Genomic DNA, 24,073 nt, shown 5'->3' with positions numbered 1-24,073 from the left:
CAGCATTTTCTGTCTACCTTCGATTTCAACCAGCGTACGCAGTTCTTTCCCACACACTTCAATGAGTTATCGGACTTCCATTGGCTTCTCTGGCCGCGAATGTATGCGTAAGAAGGAACTGCAGATGCTGGTTTAAACCGAAGATAGACACAAAATGCTGGAGTAACTCATCTGGTTAGAGAAGGAACGGGTGACGTTAGAGAAGGAATGGGTGACGTTTCGGGTCGAGACTTCTTCAGACTTTGTGTCTTCTGCCTAACTTGGTGTCTATATATTGTTTAAGAAGGAACTGCAGATGCTGGCTGAGTTTCTCCAGCACTTCTGTCCAAAGATCCTAGAGGAGCTCCTCTATAATCTTTGCTTCTGTCTACCTTTGGTGTCTATATACTTGGCTTCACTGGCTACTCTAGTACCAATGTAGCACTTCGGCAACGGCATGGAGCGTTACAATTGGCCTCTCTCCGCCAATGTAACACTTTGATGGGGATACTTGCTTCTCATTGGCCTCTTTCCGCCAATGTAACACTTGGATGGGGATACTTGCTTCTCATTGGCCTCTCTCCGCCAATGTAACACTTTGATGGGGATACTTGCTTCTCATTGGCCTCTCTCGGCCAATGTAACGCTCCATGCCGTTGCCGGCCTCCCATTGGCGTCGGTGGCCGCGGTGTGGTCAGCGCCGTTGCCGGGAGACGGGACGCTGGCGACGGACTGACCCGAGCTGCCGGCGATGGACGCCCGCCTCAGCCTGGAGCAGGTGAGATGCCGGCGGCGACGGCGAGGAAACACCCGGGTCCGGGCTGCCCGGGTTGGCGTCCGCGGCTCCCGGACTCTGGTGCAGTTCAACTGTAAAGAATCACCGAGTCACACAGCAAGGAAACAGGCCCTTCGGCCCAACTGGCCCACACCGACCAACGTGCCCCATCTACACGAGTCCCAACTTGCCTGCGTTTGGTCCATATCCCTCTAAACCTTTCCTATCCACGTACCTAACATGTATCTTAAACGTTCCGATAGTTCCTGCCTGAACTACCCCTTGTGAAAGCTCTTTCCATACACCCACCAGACCACAGTTACCCCTCGGGTATCTATTAAATCGTGCGGTCCCCCCCCCCCCCCCCCCCCCCTCACCTTAAACCTATGACCTCTTGAGTTCTTGAATCCCCTACTCTGGCCAATAGACTCTGCGTCTACCCAAGTGCAAAGAAGATTTACAAGGATGTTGCCAGGGCTCGAGAGCCTGAACTACAGAGGTTGGTCAGGCTGGGACTTTATAACTTGGAGTGCAGGAGGCTGAGGGGTGTACAAAATGACAGATGGGGTGAATGCATGGAAAAATACATTGAGTGCTGGAGTAACTCAGCATCTCTGTAGAACATGGATAGGTGACGTTTCATATCTGGGCTGTGTCTTTTATCCAGAGTAGGGGGATCAAGAGGACAGAGGTTCAAGGTGAGAGGGAAAATATTTAATAGGAATCTGAAGGGCAACTTTTCACACACAGAGTGGTCGGTATATGGAACGAGCTGTTGAGGCAAGTCGTATAACCTGCATTTACCTTGGACAGGTGATTGGAAAGGAATGATTTGGAGGGATGAACTTTTCATGTGCGTCTTGATCGACATGGATGAGTTGGGCCGAAGGGCCTGTTTCCATGCTGTATTACGCTTTAACTATCCAATTATGGCTCAATCTGGATCATATGTATTTCATAAGATCACCCCCACACACTATTTGCTACAGAAAGTTACGATACAACTCCATGGAACTTCATTTAGGCGACATTTCGAGTATTGTGTGCAGTTCTGATCACCCCATTGTAAGAAGCATGAGGAGGCTTTGGAGAAGGTGCAGAAGAAGTTTAAAGGGCTTGTGGAAACTCGGGTATTGTTGAGATAAGAGTGTGTGAATTGGAGTGTTTATACAGCCATGGTGCTGTACAGCACGGAGACAGGCCCTTCAACCCACTTTGTCCATGCTGAGCAAGTTGGCATGCTGGGCTCGTACCATTTTCCAACAGGAGGCTGAGAAAACAAGGCCCTGTGAATCAGATTCTGAATGATTGGAACCCCTGGGACAATCAGCTTGGGGCTCGCCAGAATTTAATAACAACAAGACCATGTTTGGTCAGATTGTGACTGCCCACCGCCCATTACCACCCCCCCCCCCCCACCCCTACCCACGGTGACCTTTCACCCTTCCCTTTGATCTTTCCTCTCTCCACTCAAACATATTTCATGCGATGTGGCGCCAAGGATTGATTTTGGCATTCCGTGTTCTGCAGCTGTTTGCGGCCATACCAGCGCAGTGGGTGTGGAAGGATGATACCAATAAACTGGAGTTGGTCAGGTAAGCCAGTTAACCCTATTATGCCAGACCTCAGGAGTCAAGAGTGTTTAATTGTCATTTGTACCAACAACTGAACAATGAAATTCCTAGAATAACATAGAGTGCTGGAGTAACTCAGTGGGTCAGGCAGCATCTCTGGAGAACATGGATAGGTGACGTTTCAATTCAATTCAATTCAATTCAATTCAACTTTAATGTCATCGCACAAATACAAGTATCAGTACAACGAAATGCAGTTTTGCGTCAGACCGTAGTAGTTGTACATAAAGAGAAAAAACAAGAAAAAAATAGAAAGAGAGAAGATACAGAATAATCAGGAAATACAGAATGATTAAACAAAGGGGGAAGGAGGGACCAGAGAAGTCTATCGTCGGGACTCCGAGTTCAGCAATGTGATTGTGTTGTTATAGAAGCTTTTCCTCATCCTGCTGGTACGTGACCTGAGGCTCCTGTACCGCCTCCCTGATGGGAGGAGGGCAAACAGTCCATGGTTGGGGTGTGAGGGGTCTTTGATGATCTTCCCAGCCCGACTCAGACACCGTTTTCGGTGGAGAGCATCCATGGCAGGGAGCGGGGCACCGACAGAGTGCTGGAGTAACTCAGAGGGTCAGGTAGCATCTCTGGAGAATAGAATAGAATAGAATGCCTTTTATTGTCATTCAAACAGACAAGGTTTGAACAAAATTTAATTCCTACAGTCAGGACATTACAAAAAAAACCAAGACACACATTTAACACAATTTACACAAACATCCATCACAGTGAATCTCCAACATCTCCTCACTGTGATGGAAGGCAAAAGTCTTATCTCTTCCCTTTGTTCTCCTCCCGCGGTGCAGCAGTCCAACTGCAGCATCGAGGCGACTGGGGCTCACGATATTAAAGCCTCCGGCGGGCGATGGTAAGTCTCGCGGCCGTTTAAGCCGCGCCAGGCGATGTTAGGCCTCGCTCTGAGTCATTTAAACCCCGCGATTCCAGCGGGAGAAATTGCCGTTGTAGGAGCTTCGAAAAGCGGTCTCCCACCAGGGACCTGCGGCCAGAGCCTCCGAAGCTCCGAAGTCAGGTTGCAGCCGCGCGCCATCACCGCTCTCCCCGTTCCGAAGTCGGCCAGCTCTGCGATGGCGAGTCCGCAGAACATGGATAGGTGACGTTTCACAGAGTGCTGGAGTAACTCAGCGGGTCAGGCAGCATCTGTGAGAACATGGATAGGTGATGTTTCGGGTAGGGCCCCTTCTTCAGGGATTATACTTAGGTTTATTATTGTTGCGTGTACCGTGGTTCACTGAAGAGCTTTCTTTTAGATGCTACCCAAAAAGATCAGATACTACTATACGTAAATACAAGTCAAACTCAAGTACAGTAGGTAGAGCAAAGGGGAAGATACAGAATATAGTTCTCAGCATTGTAGCGCATCAGTTCCAGAGACAAAGTCCAATGTCCACAATGGGGTAATGGGACAGTACCCTAGGTTAGGAGATACAGTGTGGAAACAGACCCTTCAGCCTACCGGGTCTGACCAGGGATCACCCGTATACTAGTTTGATCCTATACACTGGGGACAATTTACAGAAGCCAATTAACCTACAAAGTGCACGTCTATATGTTGTCTACCATACACCTGTAGAAGTTCAGGAGAGTATTTGTTGACACACCAAATCTCCTCAATCTTCGAAGAGAATAGAGGCTTTGATCGTTTACTTAGAATAACACCCGTGCATCACTCCATCACTGTCCATGCATCACTCGCTGTCATCTTTGCTCTGGGATTTTATTTAATTCACATGTTTAATCAATAATGTTCTATTATTAATGTTTAATGTTTTATGTATCATTCCTAACTGTCACTGTATGTCATGTTGTCACTTGCGGCGGAGCACCAAGGCAAATTCCTTGTATGTGAATACTTGGCCAATAAACTTATTCATTCATTCATTTCTCATCCACTCCCTACACACTAGTGGGCAATTTGCAGAGGGCCAATTAACCGACAAACCCGCACGTCCTTGTGGGATGTGGGAGGAAACTGCAGCACCCGGAGAAAACCAGAATGGTCACAGGGAGAACGTGGAAACTCAACACAGACAAAACTGGAGGTCAGGATTGAACCCGGGTCACTGGCGCCGTGAGGCAATGGCTCTATCAGCTGTGCCACCCTGTCCCACAACAGAATCCATGGGGCAATAGAACCGGACACATCCTTTAATTTAAGTTTAACTCTTGCGGGTTTTTCCCTTGCAGCTTGCAGCCAACACCAGATGGCAAAGACAAAAAGGCACTGGCCAGAGTGCGAGCCATCCTGGACCCCATCCATGAAGTTCTGGAGAAGTGAGCAACCTTCCTGAAAACTGTGGCCAGGCCGTACAATTCTGGTCACCACATTACAGCAAGGATGTGCAGGCTTTGGAGACGGTGCAGAGGAGGTTTACCAGAAAGATTGGGGCCTGGATTAGGGGGTAGTAGCTACAGGGAGAGGCTGGACAGACTTGGATTGTTTTCTCTAGAGCGTTGAAGATTGACGGAAGACCTGGTAGAAGTATATTAAATTATGTCAGGCATAGATGCGGTAGACATTCAGAACTTATTTCCCAGGGATGAAATGTCAAAGACTCGAGGGTATAGTTTTATGGTGAGGGGGGTCAAAGTTTAAAGGAGATGTGCGGGGCAATTGTTTTACAGAGGGTGGTGGGAGCTCGGAACGTGCTGCCAGGGATGGTGGTGGAGGCAGACACGATAGTGGTGTTTAAGAGGTTTTTAGACAGGCACATGGATATGCAGGGAATGGAGGGGTATGGATCACGTGCAGGCAGAGGGGATTAATTTACTTTAGCATCATGTTCGGCACGGACATTGTGGGCCTAAGGACCTGTTCCTGTGCTGTACTATTTTACGTGCTGGGTAGTAGGGGCAGTGCTGAGGAAGTGCCGCACAGTGGGGGGGGGGGGGGGGGCCATACTGAGGGAGGGAGTGCCGGACTGTGGGGGGCGAGGGTAAGGTCAGTTGGGGTGAGGAGGTTACAATGGGAGGATGTTTTTCTCGCTGCGAAAGGCAAAAGGTTAACAGAATTCTGCCTCACAAACAGATCGAAGTACGGAGTTTCCAGGCGGGCTTACGTGAGCATGGCCAGAGTGGTTGCGCAGCCCCTGTCCGGCCTACAGGACCAGCAGAAGCAAGAAGAACGTTTGTGCCGCTGTGTCACCCTCAACGACATCAAATGTGAGCCTGCCGGTGGAATAGAACATAGAACCGAGTGCTGGAGTAACTCAGCGGGTCAGGCAGCATCTCTGGAGAAAAAGAATGGGTGACCTTTCTGGATTAGTTTAGTCTAGTTTATTAGACTTTAGACTTGGAGATACAGCGTGGGGCAGGCTCTTCCGCCCACCAAGTCCGCGCAACTAGTGACAATTACATTTTTTTACAAAAGCGAATTAACCTACAAACCTGCACGTCTTTGGGAAGTGGGAGGAAACCGGAGCATCCGGAGAAAACCCACGCGGTCACAGGGAGAACGTACAAACTCCACACAGACAGCACAGCACCCGTTGTCAGGATCGGGCCCTGGGCTCTGGCGCTGTGAGGCAGCAATTCTACCGCTGCGCCACCGTGCCGCCGCAATAGTGTTTAGTGTAGTTCAGTTTATTGTCACTTGTAGCGCGGTACAGTGACAAGCTATTTGTTGCATACTAACCAGTCAGCGGAAAGACTATGCATGATAACAATCGAGCCGTCCACAGTGTACAGAAAGGTGAAGAAACGCTGCTGTAGGAGTAGAGTTTAAAAGAGTTGAGCGATTGTAACAAGTGACTCAAACCCACCGCTGGGCCCAGCACGCAGAGAGTCACTTGGCTTGGCCGCCATCTTGGATCAATTGATCAGGATTGGTGGAGATCTTTCTTCAGACTGTTCTGGTGGTCCACAAGATGGATGCTGCCTGCACTGGTTGGGACTCGGAGGGAGGGCCATGAGTGCGGTGGTCTCGGTGTTTGCATGGACATCGCCCCATGGGGACATCCCGGAGTCTAGTGCGAGTGTGGACGGCTTTCTGACTGTCTGGGCGGACGGGGACTGCAGAGAGAGTGACCGCGGTCGGTACAACTCTGGTCACATCACGGTGAAGGAGCGTGTGTGTATGTGTGGCCCGGACATTGAACTGATGGCTGTGGGTCTCAGCTGATGCTGTGTGTGCCTGGGGATTCTCACACGCCACTGTTGTGGTTGTTTATGTTTAATTTTTATGTGGTATTGCTTTCTTTTGTAAAACTGTACGGTAAATCAAATAAAGGGCCATTGAACCATTGGGGGGGGGGGGGGGGGGGGGGGAGGGGGGGGGGGGGGGGGGGGGGGGGGGCAGGATCTAGTCAGGTAGCATCCGTGGGTCCAGAACCAGCTTTCTCCCCACCACAGTCAGTTTGAAGAAGGGTCCCGACCCTCAATGTCACCTATCCATGTTCTCCACAGATGCTGCCTGACCCGCTGAGTTACTCCAGCACTCTGTGAAACGTCACCTATCTATGTTCTCCAGAGAAACTTCCAGTAATAGGCCATGTGGCCCGTGATTCAATATGATCACGGCTGATCATCCAAAATCTGTACCCCGTTCCTGATTTCTCCCCAAATTCCTTGATTAATTTAGCCCTAAGAGCTAAATCTAACTCTCTCTTGAAAACATCCAGTGAATTGGCCTCCACTGCCTTCTGTGGAATTCTGTGGCAGAGAATTCCACAGATTCACGACTCTCTGGGTGAAGATGTTTTTCCTCACCTCAGTCCTAAATGGCCTACCCCTTATTCTTAAACTGTGACCCCTGGTTCTGGACTCAGTAATGTTTCTCCTCACGTCCACATTGTTCTGACAGTTCCCCATCTCCTCATCTCTGCGTCTACACTGATGGTCGGCAGTCATTTAGTGTTGAGTGCTGAGGTGATGTGTTTGATTGATTGAAAGACACAGCCTGTAAACATGCCCTTCAGCCCACCAAGTCCATGCTGACCACCGTTCACACTAGTTCTATGTTATCCCACTTTCTCATCCACTCCCTACACACTAGGGACAATTTACAGAGGGCCAATTAACCTACAAACCTGCATGTCTTTGGCATATGGGAGGAAACCCACCCAGTCACAGGAAGAACGTGCAAACTCCACACTCAGACAGCCCCCCTTGGTCAGGATGGAACCCGAGTCTCTGGCGCTGTGAGGCAGCTGCTCTACCCTCTGCGCCACCATGCCACTCTGCAGTTATATAGGGCTCTGGTGAGACCACATCTGGAGTATTGCGTAGTTTTGGTCTCCTAATTTGAGGGACATCCTTGTGATTGAGGCAGTGCAGCGTAGGTTCACGAGATTGATCCCTGGGATGGCGGGGCTGTCATTTGAGGAAAGATTGAAAAGACTAGGCTTGTATTCACTGGTTTAGAAGGATGAGGGGGGATCTTATAGAAACATATAAAATTATAAAAGGACTGGACAAGCTAGATGCAAGAAAAATGTTCCCAATGTTGGGCGAGTTCAGAACCAGGGGCCACAGTCTAAGAATAAAGGGGAGGTCATTTAAGACTGAGGAGAGAAAAAACTTTTTCACCCAGAGAGTTGTGAATTTACGGAATTCCCTGCTACAGAGGGCAGTGGATGGATTTAAGAGAGAGTTAGATAGAGCTCTAGGGGCTAGTGGAGTCAAGGGATATGGGGAGAAGGCAGGCACGGGTTAGTGGACGATCGTGGTCGATAGTGGACGATCAGCCATGAATGAATGGCGGTGCTGGCTCGAAGGGCCGAATGGCCTCCTCCTGCACCTATTTTCTATGTTTCTAATGGTGTTGCTGTTTTTCCCCTGACAGATGCTGCTCTCCTCTTGCTGGGCGAGAAAGATCCCATCGGCACCCGGAAACGATTTCGGCCGATGTTGAGGTCAGAGCCTCCCTGGCACTTCCTACCGCTACCCCGTGCCATTGCCCAGAGCTGGGATCAGGGCCAGTCTCCGTCTCAAAGAGAGATACAAAAGGCTGGAGAGAAGGAATGGGTGACATTTCGGGTCAGACTGATCAGTCTGAAGAAGGGTCTCGACCCGAAATATCACCCATTCCTTCTCTCCATAGATGCTGCCCGTCCCGCTGAGTTACTCCGGTTTTTTGTGTCCATCTTCGATTTAAACCAGCATTTGCAGTTCCTTCCTGCCCACCAGTTTCAGTCTCAGTCTCAGTCTCCAGGGCCGCCGTATGCACCTTAGACACTTTATATACATCTGATACACTACAACCTCCTTTCAGACTGCAAGGAATTGCATTGTGGACGCGGCCCAGACCATCACACAGACAAACCTCTCTTCCATTTACTCCATCTACACTTCACGCTGCCTCGGCAAGGCCAGCAGTATAATCAAGGACTAGTCTCATAGAAACATAGAAAATAGGTGCAGGAGGAGGCCATTCGGCCCTTCAAGCCAGCACCGCCATTCATTGTGATCATGGCTGATCGTCCCCTATCAATAACCCATGCCTGCCTTCTCCCCATATCCCTTGACTCCACTAGCCCCTAGAGCTCTATCTAACTCTCTCTTAAATCCATCCAGTGATTTGGCCTCCACTGCCCTCTGTGGCAGGGTCTCACCGCGGTCACTCCCTCTTCTCCCCTCTCCCATTGGGCAAGAGGTACAGAAGTGTGAAAAAGCCCACCTCCAGATTTAGGAACAGTTTCTTCCCAGCTGTTATCAGGCAACTGAACCATCCTACCACCAACGAGAGAGCAGTCCTGAACTACTATCTACCTCATTGGTGACCCTCGGACGATCTTTGATTGGACTTTACTGGCTTTATCTTGCACTAAATGTTATTCCCTCTATTCTGTGTCTGTACTCTGTGAATGGCTTCAGTGTATTGTCTTCCTGCTGTCTGTCTAGTACGCAACAAAAGCTTTTTACTGTATCCCGGTACACATGACAATAAACTAAATAAACAAAACGGGGCCTGCAGTGAAGGTTAGCAAGACCCAGTTCTGGGACAGAAGAGCAACCATGTCACGAGACCTGACAGAAGTAAATAAAATTATGACAGGCATAGATAGGGTAGACAGTCAGAACCTTTTTCCCCAGGGACTAGAGGGCATAGCTTTAGGGTGAGACGGACAAAGTTTAAAGCAGATGTGCGGGGCAAGATTTGTAGAGTGTTTGAAAAAGGGTCCCAACCCGAAAGGTCACCTACCCTTTTCCTCCAGAGATGCAGAGAAAGACCTTCAGGTTCTTCTTAAATCTTTTCTTCAGACCCTTCTTCAGACTGCCTGACCTGAATCATTTCCTATCCATGTTCTCCACAGATGCTGCCTGACCCGCTGAGTTACTCCAGCACTCTGTTTTCTGTTCAAGGTTCCAGCATCTGCAGTTCTTTGTGTCTCTCCTTCCCATTCCCTGCTCTGGTGGTGAGACTTTGACCGGCCTCCCAGCTTCTGAGTTTTAGTTTAGAGATGCAGCGCGGAAACAGGCCCTTCGGCCCAGTGAGTCTGCGACGACCAGCGATCCCTGCACACTAACACCATCCTCCACACACGAGGGACAATTTACATTTATACTGAGCCAATTAGCCTACAAACCTGTACGTCTTTGGAGAGTGGGAGGCAACCAGAGATCCCGGAGAAAACCCACGCAGGTCACGGGGAGATCGTGCAATTTCCGTACAGACTCATCTCTCCGTTGCCATCGGGAAGAAGGTACAGGAGCCTGAAATCTGGAATATCCAGGTTCAGGAACAGCTTCTTCCTCACAGCCATCAGGCTATTAAACGCAACATCAAACAAACTCTGAACAATAACAGTCTATTATTACTTTTGCACTTTATCTGTTTATTTATTGTGTATATATGTGGTCTATGGTCTATAGACACACTGAACTTTTATCTCCTGTTCTGTACTATGTTTGCATATTCTGTTGTGCTGCAACAAGCAAGAATTTCATTGTCGTATCTGGGACACATGACAATAAAACTCTCGTGACTCTTGACTCTCTTAGACAGCACCCATAGTCAGGATCGAACCTGGGTCTCTGGCGCGGTGAGGCAGCAACTCCTCCGCCCCTCGTGCTTGCCGAGACATTGTAAAGTTTGGTTTCCAGTATCCGCCGGCTCCCTCTCAAAGCGTTCCCTTTGGTTTTCCAGGAAGCAACAGCTGGATGACTTCCTCATGGCTCTGATCAGGTACTTCTCCATCTTGCTACCCAACGTGGGATCCGAATCCAAGGCGGCGGAGTATGTGACGTAAGTGCCCGCTCCCCCAGCGCGTGGTACGACGAGCTCCCTGGGGAGGATCAACGACAGGCAGCAAAGCCAGAGTCATCACCGACGGTCGCTCAGCATCAATTGTGATAGTGCTTACCCCAATGAGCGCTGGAGGCTGAGGGGTGATCTTATAGAGGTGTCTAAAATCATGAGGGGAATCGATGGTCGGGAGCCAAGAGTCAAGAATGTTCATAAGGTCATAAGCTATTGGAGCAGAATAGGCCATTCGGCCCATCGAGTCTACTCTGCCATTCAATCATGGTTGATCTATCTCTCCCTCCAAACCCCATTCTCCTGCCTTCTCCCCATAACCTCTGACACCCGAACTAATCAAGAATCTATCTCTGCTTTAAAAATATCCACTGACGTAGCCTCCACAGCCTTTTTTTTAATTATCAGCCATGATGGAATGGTGGAGTAGACTCATAAGTTCTTGTCATTAGGAGCAGAATTAGGCCATTCGGCCCATCGAGTCTACTCTGCCATTCAATAATGGCTGATCTATCTCTCCCTCTTTCTCCTGCCTTCTCTCTTTAACCTTTGACACCCGTACTAATCAAGATTTCTGCTTTAAAAATACCCAGCACTTTGCCTCCACTGCCGTCTCGAGGGGCCGAATGGCCTTATTCTGCTCCCGTGACCAATTAACCCATGAATGGGTCACAATGGATGGCAGGGGCATCGCTGAGAGAATGGCCTTGCACTGTGCGCTAGCATCCAGTCTAGCTTAGTTTAGAGATACAGCACGGAAACAGGCCCTTCGGCCCACCGAGTCCGCACTGACCAGCGATCCCCGCACATTAACACTATCCTACACACACCAGATGGGGCAATTTACATTTATACTAAACCAATTAACCTACAAACCTGTACGTCTTTGGAATGTGGGAGGGAACCGAAGATCTCGAAGCAAACCCATGCGGTCACGGTGAGAACGTACAAACTCCGCACAGAGAGCACCCGTAGTCGGGATCGAACTGAATTGAATACTTTATTGTCACATGTGACAAGTCACTGTGAAATTCTTTGCTTGCGAACCCAAGGTTTGGATATAGTCGCCCAGAAAGGGGGCTGACAAAGTTACGTTCACCCCCTGTGCCAGATCCCCCTTTGAACTAACCCCCCCACACGCTGGGTGTCCATTGTTCCTCCCTCAGCAGCGGCGTCCTCACTCCACGTGTCCGTCATCGTCCATTGGTCGGCGCCATCATCGACCGCTGCATCGACCATTCCACCCACTAACGCTGCCGGGTCCTCTCCGGATTCCTCCGTAGCGCCCACCCAGCGGCCAACCGCGGGCAATAGACAATAGGTGCAGGAGTAGGCCATTCGGCCCTTCGAGCCGGCACCGCCATTCAATGTGATCATGGCTGATCATCCCCAATCAGTACCCCGTTCCTGCTTTCTCCCCATATCCCCTGACTCCGCTATCTTTAAGAGCCCTATCTAGCCCCCTCTTGAAAGCATCCCGAGAACCAGCCTCCACTGCCCTCTGAGGCAGAGAATTCCACAGACTCACAACTCTCTGTGTGAAAAGATGTTTCCTCGTCTCCGTTCTAAATGGCTTACTCCTTATTCTTAAACTGTGGCCCCTGGTTCTGGACTCCCCCAACATCGGGAACATGTTTCCTGCCTCCAGCGTGTGCAAACCCTTAAAAATCTTATAGAAACATAGAAACATAGAAATTAGGTGCAGGAGTAGGCCATTCGGCCCTTCGAGCCTGCACCGCCATTCAATATGATCATGGCTGATCATCCAACTCAGTATCCCGTACCTGCCTTCTCTCCATACCCTCTGACCCCCTTGGCCACAAGGGCCACATCTAACTCCCTCTTAAATATAGCCAATGAACTGGCCTCAACTACCCCCTGTGGCAGAGAGTTCCAGAGATTCACCACTCTCTGTTTGAAAAAAGTTCTCCTCATCTCGGTTTTAAAGGATTTCCCCCTTATCCTTAAGCTGTGACCCCTTGTCCTGGACTTCCCCAACATCGGGAACAATCTTCCTGCATATAGCCTGTCCAACCCCTTAAGAATTTTGTAAGTTTCTATAAGATCCCCTCTCAATCTCCTAAATTCTAGAGAGTATAAACCAAGTCTATCCAGTCTTTCTTCATAAGACAGTCCTGACATCCCAGGAATCAGTCTGGTGAACCTTCTCTGCACTCCCTCTATGGCAATAATGTCCTTCCTCAGATTTGGAGACCAAAACTGCACGCAATACTCCAGGTGTGGTCTCACCAAGACCCTGTACAACTGCAGTAGAACCTCCCTGCTCCTATACTCAAATCCTCTTGCTATGAAAGCCAACATACCATTTGCTTTCTTTACTGCCTGCTGCACCTGCATGCCTACCTTCAATGACTGGTGTACCATGACACCCAGGTCTCGCTGCATCTCCCCCTTTCCCAATCGGCCACCATTTAGATTATATGTTTCAATAAGATATCATCTCATCCTTCTAAACTCCAGAATATACAAGCCCAGCTGCTCCATTCTTTCAGCATAATGCAGTCTCACCATCCCGGGAGTTAACTTTGTAAACCGTCTACCCAAGGCCCAGCCGTGGGCACTGCCGTCCCATGAGGCCCAGGCTATGAGGCTCCTGCTCCTACTCGGCAGCATGTCCAGAAAGCATTGCTGGGTCTCTGGCTCTGTAAGGTCAGAGCTCTGCCGCTGTGCCACTTTGATGGGGCCCATGGGTCTGTTTACGCAATGTATCTACAAAAACCAAAGCTAAAGTACCTGCGGCGGTCGATCTCGCCCTGCTGACAACCGCGCTGTTCATGGTTTCCCCGCAGAAACGTGGAGAAGGTGGAGAAAGATGTGTGCCGGTGCAAGATCGCACAGAAGCAGCTGGCACACACCTACGCCACTCTGCTGCTGGGTCTGGGAATGATGGAGCTACACCACATGGCCTGTGGCAAGTGAGTACCGCTCCACGCCTCTCCTCATCCCCCATCCACCCTCCCATCCCCTCTCCCCCCCCCCCTTCTCCTCCTCCTCCCCCTCCTCCCCATCCCCATCCCCTCTCTCCCCCCCCCCCCCCCCCCTTCCCCCCCCCTCTCCCTCTCCCCCTCCCTCCTCCCTCCCCCTCTCTCCCCCCCCTCCCTCCCCCTCCCCCCCCCTCCCCCCCCCCCTCTCCCCGTCCTCCTCTTCCCCCCTATTCCCCCCGCTCCCACTATCCCCCTCCCCCGTCGCCCTATCCAGAGGACCAAGTGTTTTCTTGTCATGTGTCCCACACATACAAACAGTGACATTCTTACTTGCAGCAGTACAACACAATATGTAAACATAGTCCACTGTAAACAATATAAACAGTCTCACCCCCTCTTCTCCCCTCTCCCATCAGGCAAGAGGTCCAGAAGTGTGAAAACGCACACACACACACCTCCAGATTCAGGCACAGTTTCTTCCCAGCTGTTTTCAGGCAACTGAACCATCCTATCACCAACTAGCGAGCGGTCCTGACCACCCATCTACCTCATTGGTGACCCTCGGACCATCTTTAATCGGACTTTGCAAAATGTGCAGGAAGGAAATGCAGATGTTGGTTTAAATTGGAGATAGACACAAAATGCTGGAGTAACTCAGCGGGCCAGGCAGCATCTCTGGAGGAAGAAACGGAGGGCTTTAAGACCTTCCTGATGAGGAAAGGATGTGTAGGCGAGGCAGAGGTTCCCCATTTCTTCCTCAACCACAGAACCAGCCAATTTCTGTCTACTAACACTCTTCCGCCTAGCAGAGCTGGTCCTGACCCTTATCAACTTCTCCTTCGACTCCTCTCACTTCCTCCAAGTCCAAGGCGTAGCTATGGGCACTCGCATGGGACCCAGCTATGCCTGCCTCTTTGTAGGGTACATCGAAAAATCACTGTTCCAGGCGTACCCTGGCCCTATCCCCAAACTCTGCCTCCGCTACATTGACGACTGCATTGGTGTTACCTCCTGCACCTGTGCAGAACTCACTGGCTTCATCCACTTCACCACTAATTTCCATCCTGCACTCAAATTCACCTGAACCATTTCCGACATCTCCCTACCGTTTCTTGATCTCACTATCACAGACTACCGTGATCTCACAGGAGACAGACTACCCACTGACATCTATTATAAACCCACTGACTCCCATAGATATTTAGACTACACTTCTTCCCACCCTGCTTCCTATAAATGGAGCCATAGAGGGAGTACAGAGAAGGTTCACCAGACTGATTCCTGGGATGGCAGGACTTTCATATGAAGAAAGACTGGATAGACTCGGCTTGTACACGCTAGAATTCAGAAGATTGAGGGGGGATCTTATAGAAACTTACAAAATTCTTAAGGGGTTGGACAGGCTAGATGCAGGAAGATTATTCCCGATGTTGGAGAAGTCCAGAACTAGGGGTCACAGTTTAAGGATAAGAGGGAAGTCTTTTAGGACCGAGATGAGAAAATCATTTTTTACACACAGAGAGAGTGGTGAATCTGTGGAATTCTCTGCCACAGAAGGTAGTTGAGGCCAGTTCATTGGCTATATTTAAGAGGAAGTTAGATGTGGCCCTTGTGGCTAAAGGGATCAGGTGGTATGGAGAGAAGGCAGGGATGGGATACTGAGTTGGATGATCAGCCATGATCATATAGAATAGCGGTGCAGGACACGGAGGGCACTGACACGGGTGAACACAAGAAAAGCTGCAGGCCCCGATGGCATCTCGGGGCGAGTACTCAAGTCCTGTGCTACGCAGCTAGCTCCAGTGCTCACTACATTATTCAACCTCTCCCTGGACAAGTCCGTGGTCCCTGCCTGCTTCAAAAAATCCATCATTGTACCGGTACCAAAAAATGCCTCCCCAGCCTGTCTGAATGACTACCGTCCGGTGGCCCTTACCTCGGTAGTCATGAAATGCTTTGAGAGGCTGGTGAAGAATCACATCTGCGCCTTCCTCCCTCGGAACATGGACCCGTTGCAATTCGCATACCGTCCGAACAGGTCCACGGACGATGCGGTCTCCCAGGTCTTGCACACCGCTCTCTCCCATCTGGACAGCCAGAAGGGGGGCTACGTGAGGATGCTGTTCATAGACTACAGTTCAGCCTTCAACACGATAGTCCCCACCAGACTGGCCGGGAAGCTACTGGAATTGGGGCTCAACACCTCCCTGTGTGCCTGGGTCCTGGACTTTCTCACCGCCAGGCCCCAGGTAGTCAAGATGGGAGGGAATACATCGAAGTCCCTCACCCTGAGCACAGGATCGCCCCAGGGTTGCGTCCTCAGCCCCCTATTGTACTCCCTGTACACACATGACTGTGTGGCTAGGTTCAGCTCCAATTCAATAATTAAGTTTGCTGATGACACTGTGGTGGTGGGCCTGATCTCAGACAATGATGAGAGGGCCTACCGGGAGGAGGTGGCTGATCTAGCACTCTGGTGCCAGGAGAACAGCCTCCTCTTGAACATCAAAAAAACGAAGGAGCTGATCATGGACTTTAGGAGGGCACATCATCCGAGGACGTACACTCCATTGAGTATAAATGGGGATCCTGTGGATAGGGTGAACTGTTTTAAATATCTGGGAGTCCACATCTCTGAGGATATGACATGGTCATCACACGCCTCAGCACTGGTGAGTAAGGCAAGGCAGCGCCTTTACCACCTCAGGCAATTGAGGAAATTCAGAGTGTCTCCGAGGATCCTCCAGTGCTTCTACGCAGCGGCAGTGGAAAGCATCTTGTCCGGGAACATTACCATCTGGTTCGGGAATTGCTCTGCCAAGGACAAGAAGGCTCTGCAGAGAGTAGTGCGTTCGGCCGAACGCACTATGGGAACTCCACTCACCCCCCTGCAGGAACTATACAACAGGAGGTGCAACTCCAGAGCAAACAAAATCATGAGAGACCTCTTCCACCCCTGCAACGGACTGTTCCAGCCGCTACGGTCAGGCAAACGCCTCCGTTGCCATGCAGTGAGAACGGAGAGGTTGAGAAGGAGTTTCTTCCCAGAGGCAATTCGGACTGTAAACGCCTTTCTCACCAGGGACTAACTGTACAGAACGTTTTTCCTTCTATTATTTATTATGTAAAATAATATGTGTGTTATGATTGTGTTTATAATTTGTTTGGTTGTTTTGTTGTTCCGCGAGTATTGCCACTTTCATTTCACTGCACATCTCGTATGTGTATGTGACAAATAAACTTGACTTGACTTGACTTGACAGGCTCGAAGGGCCGAATGGCCTACTCCTGCACCTATTTTCTATGTTCCTATGTTTCTATAAAGAATCTATCCCTAACTCCCAATTCCTCCGTCTACACCGCATCTGCGCCCAAGATGAGGTGTTCCATACTGGGGCATCGGAGATGTCCTCATTCTTTAGGGAGTGTTATCCAGTCAGTTCCTTCTTCCATTATAGATGAGGCTTCTCACTAGGGTCTCCTCAATATCCTGCAGCTCCACTCTTGTTCCCCCTCCCCCCATTCATAACAAGGGCAGAGTCCCCCTTTGTCCTCACCTTCTACCCCATCAACTGTCGCATACAACAGATAATTCTCCAACATTTTCACCACCACCAACGTGATCCCGCTACTGGCCACATCTTCCCATTTCCACCCCTTTCTGCTTTCCACAGACTGTTCCCGCCGCAACTCCTTGGTCAACTTGTCTCTTCCCACCCAAACCACTCCCTCCTCAGGTACTTTACCCTGCAACCTGTTCTTTACCTTCCCCCTCGATTCCATCCAAGGACCCCGACAGTCTTTTCAGGTGCGGCAGAGGTTCACTTGCACCTCCTCCAACCTCATCTACTGTATCCGCTGTTCCAGGTGTGGACTCCTGTGTATCGGCGAGATCAAGCGCAGGCTCAGCGATCGTTTCGCTGAACACCTCCGCTCTAAACCTACCTGATCTCTCGGTTGGTAAATACTGTAACTCCCCCTCCCATTCCCACACTGACCCTTCTGTCCTGGGCCTCCTCCATTGTCAGATTGAGGCCCAGCGCAAATTGGAGGAAAAGCACCTCATATTTCGCTTGGGCAGCTTACACCCCAGCGGTATGAATATTGACTTCTCTAACTTCAAATAGCCCTTGCTTTCCCTCTCTCTCCATCCCCTCCCCCTTCCAAGTTCTCCCACTGGTCTTACTGTCAGCATCTATGGAGCGAAGGAATAGGTGACGTTTGGGGCGAGGCCCTTCTTCAGACTGATATGGGGGTGGGGAGTGTTCCTTTCTCCTTCCTTTCTCCCTAAATCTAGCATTCCTACATTCTTGTATTTATGTATGATGATGTCGTTGTGAAGTAAGCGTTTCACTGGAGTGGAACCAGAATAGGAATGTCACTGTACCTCGGTACAAGTGATTATGAAGCTTCAGTGCAGCGTTGATTTGGACCTTGCTACGTTGCACGGTTGTGAAGTAACATCTTTGTTGCATTGGCAGGTCGCTGGGCTCAGCCACTCGTAAGGACCAGCTGCTGTTTGAGGTGAGTCCGTACTACAGAGATATCGCAGTGAGCCTTGACTCCTCTGCGGCTGTTCAATGTGATCAGAGCACAGAACAGTATAGCACAGGAACAGGCCCTTCGGCCCACTATGTCCCTGCTGAACATGATACCAAGTTAAACTAATCACCTCTGTCTGCATGTAATCCACATCCCTCCATTCCCTGCATATCCAACAGTCTCTTAAACACCACTATCGTATCTGCCTCTACCACCACCACCCCTGGCAGCACGTTCCAGGCACCCACCACCCTCTGTGTAAAAAACTTGCCCGGCACATCTCCTTTAAACTTTTCCCCTCTCACCTTAAAGCTGTGCCCTCTAGTCCTTGACATTTCCACTCTGGGAAAAAGGTTCTGACTGTCTACCCTATCTATGCTTCCCATAATCTTCTACACTTCTATCAGATTTTCCCACAACCTCCGACGCTCCGGAGAAAATCACAAGGTTAATTCCCGGAATGGCGGGAATCTGAAAGAATGGAACGGCTGGGCTTGTATACTCTGGATTAGAAGGATGAGAGGATATCTTATTGAAACATACAAAATTATTAAGGGTTTGGACACGCTAGAGGCAGGAAACATGTTCCCGATGTTGGAGGAATCCAGAACTAGGGGCCACAGTTTAAGAATAAGGAGTAAGCCATTTAGAACGGAGACGAGGAAACACTTTTTCTCAGAGAGTTGTGAGTCTGTGGAATTCTCTGCCTCAGAGGGCGGTGGAGGCCAGTTCTCTGGATACTTTCAAGAGAGAGTTGGATAAAGCTCTTAAAGATAGCGGAGTCGGGGGATATGGGGAGAAGGCAGAAACGGGGTACTTATTGGGGATGATCACATTGAATGGTGGTACTGGCTCAAAGGGCCGAATGGCCTACTCCTGCACCTATTGTCTATAGTCTGTTGATAAAATGCTTTCTATGGTGCTCCTGAAGTGATATGAAGCTGCCCACTTGTCGTGGTGGACTTGGAACCCTTCTTCCTGGATCACTGGTCCTGCAAATGTCTATTGTGGGCACTAAGTCCCTGCACCCTCCTGCCCAAGTGTGTTAATCTGAGTTCCACAGATTCACCACCCTCTGGCAAAAGAAATTCCTCCTCATGTCGTCTGTAAAGATGCGTATTTTTATTCTGTTCCTCGGGCACTTTGTGTTGTACGCAAGGTGCGAGTCTTTCTGCGGTTGCCAGGGCCTCTGTGCTGACACTGAGCCATCCCCTCGTCCTCTCATCTTTTAGAAGGATGAGAGGGAATCTCATTGAAACATATAAGATTGTTAAGGGTTTGGACACGCTAGAGGCAGGAAATATGTTCCCGATGTTGGGGGAGTCCAGAACCAAGGTCCACAGTTTAAGAATAAGAATTTAGAACGGAGACGAGGAAACACTTTTTCTCACAGAGAGTGGTGAGTCTGTGGAATTATCTGCCTCAGAGGGCGGTGGAGGCAGGTTCTCTGGATGCTTTCAAGAGAGAGCTAGGTAGGGCTCTTACAGATAGCGGAGTCAGGGGATATGGGGAGAAGGCAGGAACGGGGTACTGATTGGGGATGATCAGCCATGATCACATTGAATGGCGGTGCTGGCTCGAAGGGCCAAATGGCCTACTCCTGCACCTATTGTCTATTGTCTCTCTCATGCCCGCAGTGCCTGTACGCCTACAGTGTGCACGTGGTCTGGGTCGCCTACGGAAGGAAGAACCTGGAGGTGATCCGGGCTGAGGTGGGACGTCTCCTGCGATCCGAAGCCTTCAACCCTGCTCAGTACATGAAGGAGAAGGACCAGGGTGGGCAGAAGCCTCAGAGCGAGCACAGGTAACACCACTGCCACTAAGGGGGCTGAGAGTCGGCACCCCGGCACGGCGGGTACAGCTGCTGCCTTACAGCTCCAGGGACCCGGGTTCCATCCCGACCTTGGGTGCTGCCTGTACGGAGTTTGTACCTTCTCCCCGTGACCTGCCTGGGTTTTTTCCGGGTGCTCCGGTTTCCTCCCACATCCCAAAGACGTACGGGTCTGCACTTTAATCAGCTTCTGTAAAGTTTAGTTTAGTTTATTGTCACGTGTACCGAGGTACAGTGAAAAGCATCTCTAAAGTGTCTCTGGTTGGTAGGATGGAGCTGGTGTAAGGGTGATTGATGGATAGCACGGGCTCGGGGAGCCGAAGGGTCTCTTTCCCTGCTGTTTCTGTAAATAGCTAAAATTAAAGTCATAGTCTTACAGTTGGAAACAGGCCCTTCGGCCCAACTTGCCCGATGGAGACTAGTCCCACCTGCCTGCATCTGGCCCATATCCCTCTAAATCTTTCTTATCCATGTACCTGTCCAAATGGGGTGGGAGATTGCAACCTTCATGTGGTTCGCCCTGTTTCAACGAATGCAATCAACCCGGCGTGCACAATCAAATAAGATACTGGAAATGGAAATAAGGCAATTAGATATTGAGAATGCGGCTGTTAAACACAATAAAATTGCTGCACATATATAAGTTAAACCAAATATATTCAGACCAAGTCATAAAACTTTATCAACGTACTAAACAATTAAATTTTGAATTTGGTGACAAACCACAAAAACTATTAACTCGTCAACTTCGAAAACTGGATTGGGAAAAATCAATTTACAAAATTACATCAGATATGGGAGAAATACTAACATGGCCCAAGGATATCAATGACAGATTTCTACAATACTATCAAACACTTTACTCAACCAAAACGATAGAACGTTCTGCAAGAATGGAATTATTTTTACAGAAATGTAATCTTACAGGTTTAGATCTGAAAAAGAGGGAATTACTAGGTGCTGAAATAACAGTAAAAGATATCGAAGTCTATTAGATCATTAAAAAACGGAAAGGCCGCAGGCCCTGATGGCATAAGCTCTGAATTTTATAAGAAATTTAATGATCTGATTCCTCCACGTCTACAGACATTGCATAATTACGCTTTTACTCAACAGAAACTGACTGTAACTTTAAACGAATCAACAATAACACTTATACCAAAAACGGATAAGGACCTTGAGGACCCAGGTTCATATAGAGCAATTGCTCTCTTAAACACTGATCAGAAAATATTAACTAAAATTCTAGCCCATAGATTAAGTTTAGTGATTCATAAATTAATACACCCTGATCAAACAGGATTTATTCCAAAACGTTACTCTTTCCTCTTCGAACGGAGACGAGGAAACACTTTTCCTCACAGAGAGTGGTGAGTCTGTGCAATTCTCTGCCTCAGAGGGCGGTGGATGCCGGTTCTCTGGATGCTTTCAAAAGAGAGCTAGATAGTGGAGTCAGGGGATATGGGGAGAAGGCAGGAACGGGGTACTGATTGGGGATGATCAGCCATGATCACATTGAATGGCGGTGCTGGCTCGAAGGGCCGAATGGCCTACTCCTGCACCTATTGTCTTAAACTTTATTTCCTTATCATGTAATTTATACACTGTAAACAGCTCGATCGTAATCACGTATTGTCTTTCCTCTGTCTGGTCAGCCCGCAACAAAAGCTTTCACACTGTACCTCGGTTCACGTGACAATAAACTAAAGCCAAACTAAAAGATAGGGGCAGGGGTTGGTCTCACAGTGTGGGTGGCCCACGGACTGTCTCTTCTCTCTCCCCGACCCCAGGAGGCAGCAGGCCAAGCGTCCAGCCATCAGCTCCATCGTGCATCAGCGATCACCGGTGCTGATGAACGAGCTGCAGACGGCCAGGGACAAGTCTGACTACCTCTTCAGGCAGCACGGTGTGAAGCTGGACCTGGGCGCCCCTCAACATCGAGTGAAGGCTGGTGGCGAACCCCCTCCGTGAGTTGGCTCACCTACGACGAGCCTTTGTCGACGCTGGGCCTGTACTCGCTGGAGTTTAGAAAGATGAGGGGGGGGGGGGAACTCAGTGAAACTTACCCAACAGTGAAAGGCTTGGATAGAGCGGATGTGGTGAGGAATGCTGTGAGCAGTTTTGGGCACCGTATCTGAGGAAGGATGTGCTGGCTCTGGAGAGGGTCCAGAGGAGATTTACAAGAATAATCCCAGGAATGAGTGGATTAACATATGATGAGCATTTGTCGGCACTGGGCCTGTACTCGCTGGAGTTTAGAAGGATGAGGGGGGGACCTCATTGAAACGTACAGAATAGTGAAAGGTTTCGATAGAGTGGATGCGGAAAGGATGTTTCCACTAGTGGGAGAGTCTGGGACTATCGGTCAGAGTTTCAGAATTAAAGGACGTTCTTTTAGGAAGGAGATGAGGAGGAATTTCTTTAGTCGGAAGGTGGTGAATCTGTGGAATTCTTTGCCACAGAAGGCTGTGGAGGCCAAGTCAGTGGATATTTTTAGTGCGGACATTGACAGATTCTTGATTAGTACGGGTGTCAGGGGTTATGGGGAGAAGGCAGGAGAACAGGGTGCTGTTCACTCACTGGGAGAGGATTCCTCACAGGGTGCTAGTCCCACACAGGGAGACAGGTCGCTCCCCACCCCAGGGTGCCAGTCTCTTCACTGGGACACGGGTGTCTCCCTCCACCCAGGGACTTGTTCCCCACCCAGTACCCTAGGGTGCTGATTATCACTGAGAGAGAGAGTGGGGGGTAGAATGACTGGGGGGGGGAGTGGTGAGGGGGATTGGGGGGGTGTTGATTGGGGGTGGTGGAGTGGGTTGCCCACCCTCACCTTGCCTCTGTTCCTTCCACAGGTTGGGCATCCTGGGGGAGCCGCTCAGCAAGTTCCTGCTGGACACGCTGATCCCATTCGAGGTCCACGCAGAGGGGAGCGCCAGGGAGGGGGCGGAGACGGACACAGAGGTGGGGGACGGGGGGGGGCAAGAGGAGGAGCTGAGAAGCGTGCTGTCCCTGGAGGCACCAGCGCGACACGGGAGTGTCCCCACCCATGCCGTGACCATGTCTCGCACCACCACCGGCGGCACCAACTCACGCCACAGCCTTCTCCGCTAGCCCAACCATCTACAACCCCCTCCCCTCCACAACATCCTGTCCGCTCAAGACCACCTCCAACCCCCTCTCCTCTTCTCCCTCTCCTCCCTCCTCTCCTCTCCTCTCCTCCCCTCCTCTCCTCTCAAAATAAACCTCACTGTGTGACTTGTTTGACTGTATCGATTTCCTGCTCCCTCACCATCAGTTGTGGTCACTCTTGTATGGGATGGATGGCATAAAGCTGGAAAGAGTGCTTATGTTCGTTCAATGTATGGGCGGTTACGGTAGCGCAGCGGTAGAGTTGCTGCCTTACCAGCGCCGGAGACCCGGGTTCCATCCAGACTGCGGCTGCTGTCTGTACGGAGTTTGCACGTTCTCCCCGTGACCGTGTGGGTTTCCTCCGGGTGCTTCGGTTTCCTCCCACACTACAAAGACGTGCAGGTTTGTAGGTTAATTGGCTTTCTATAAATATAAATTGTCCCTATTGTGTGTAGGGTAGTGTTAATATACGGCTCGGTGTGCTTTATCCCTCAGCTAAATTATACTAAAGTTTAGACTCTTATTATTGTCACGTGTACCGAGGTACAGTGAAAAGCTTTTTTGTCACATGCTAACCAGTGTAGAGTCGAGTCAAGAGTGTTTTATTGTCACTCGTACACTAGTAAACATGTTTAAAAAGGAACTGCAGATGCTGGAAAATGGAAGGTAGACAAAAATGCTGGAGAAACTCAGCGGGTGAGGCAGCATCAATAGGTTTCGACCTGAAATGTTGCCTATTTCCTTCGCTCCATAGATGCCTCACCCGCTGAGTTTCTCCAGCATTTTTGTCTACACTGGTAAACATAAGTCAGTGGAAAGACTATACATGATTACAATCAAGCCACCCACAGTGTACTGATACGGGAGGCACAGTGGCGCAGCGCTAGAGTTGCTGCCTTACAGCGCTAGGGTTTGATCCTGACTATGGGTGCTGTCTGTACGGAGTTTGCACGTTCACCCTGTGACTGCGTGGGCTTTCTCCAAGATCTCCAGTTTCCTTCCACACTCCAATGAATTATAGATTGTAAG

General features: G+C 49.8%; 1 protein-coding gene across 1 annotated transcript; it reads left to right on the top strand.

Moving 5' to 3' along the window:
* Positions 1-624: 624 nt before the first annotated feature.
* LOC129700075 (protein phosphatase 1 regulatory subunit 36) lies at positions 625-23,507 on the top strand. The gene is made up of 11 exons (XM_055640256.1): positions 625-757; positions 2,285-2,349; positions 4,588-4,674; positions 5,429-5,562; positions 8,183-8,252; positions 10,487-10,585; positions 13,408-13,533; positions 18,024-18,066; positions 19,722-19,888; positions 21,706-21,882; positions 22,768-23,507. The coding sequence occupies exons 1-11, from the start codon at positions 731-733 to the stop codon at positions 23,024-23,026; spliced, it is 1,254 nt and encodes a 417-aa protein (XP_055496231.1). The 5' UTR covers positions 625-730; the 3' UTR covers positions 23,027-23,507.
* The last annotated feature ends 566 nt before the right edge of the window (positions 23,508-24,073 follow it).

This window comes from Leucoraja erinacea, chromosome 9, assembly GCF_028641065.1.
Source record: "Leucoraja erinacea ecotype New England chromosome 9, Leri_hhj_1, whole genome shotgun sequence".
Taxonomy (NCBI): domain Eukaryota; kingdom Metazoa; phylum Chordata; class Chondrichthyes; order Rajiformes; family Rajidae; genus Leucoraja; species Leucoraja erinaceus.
Note: the sequence above shows the minus strand (reverse complement) of the source record. Positions and strands in the feature narration are given on the sequence as shown.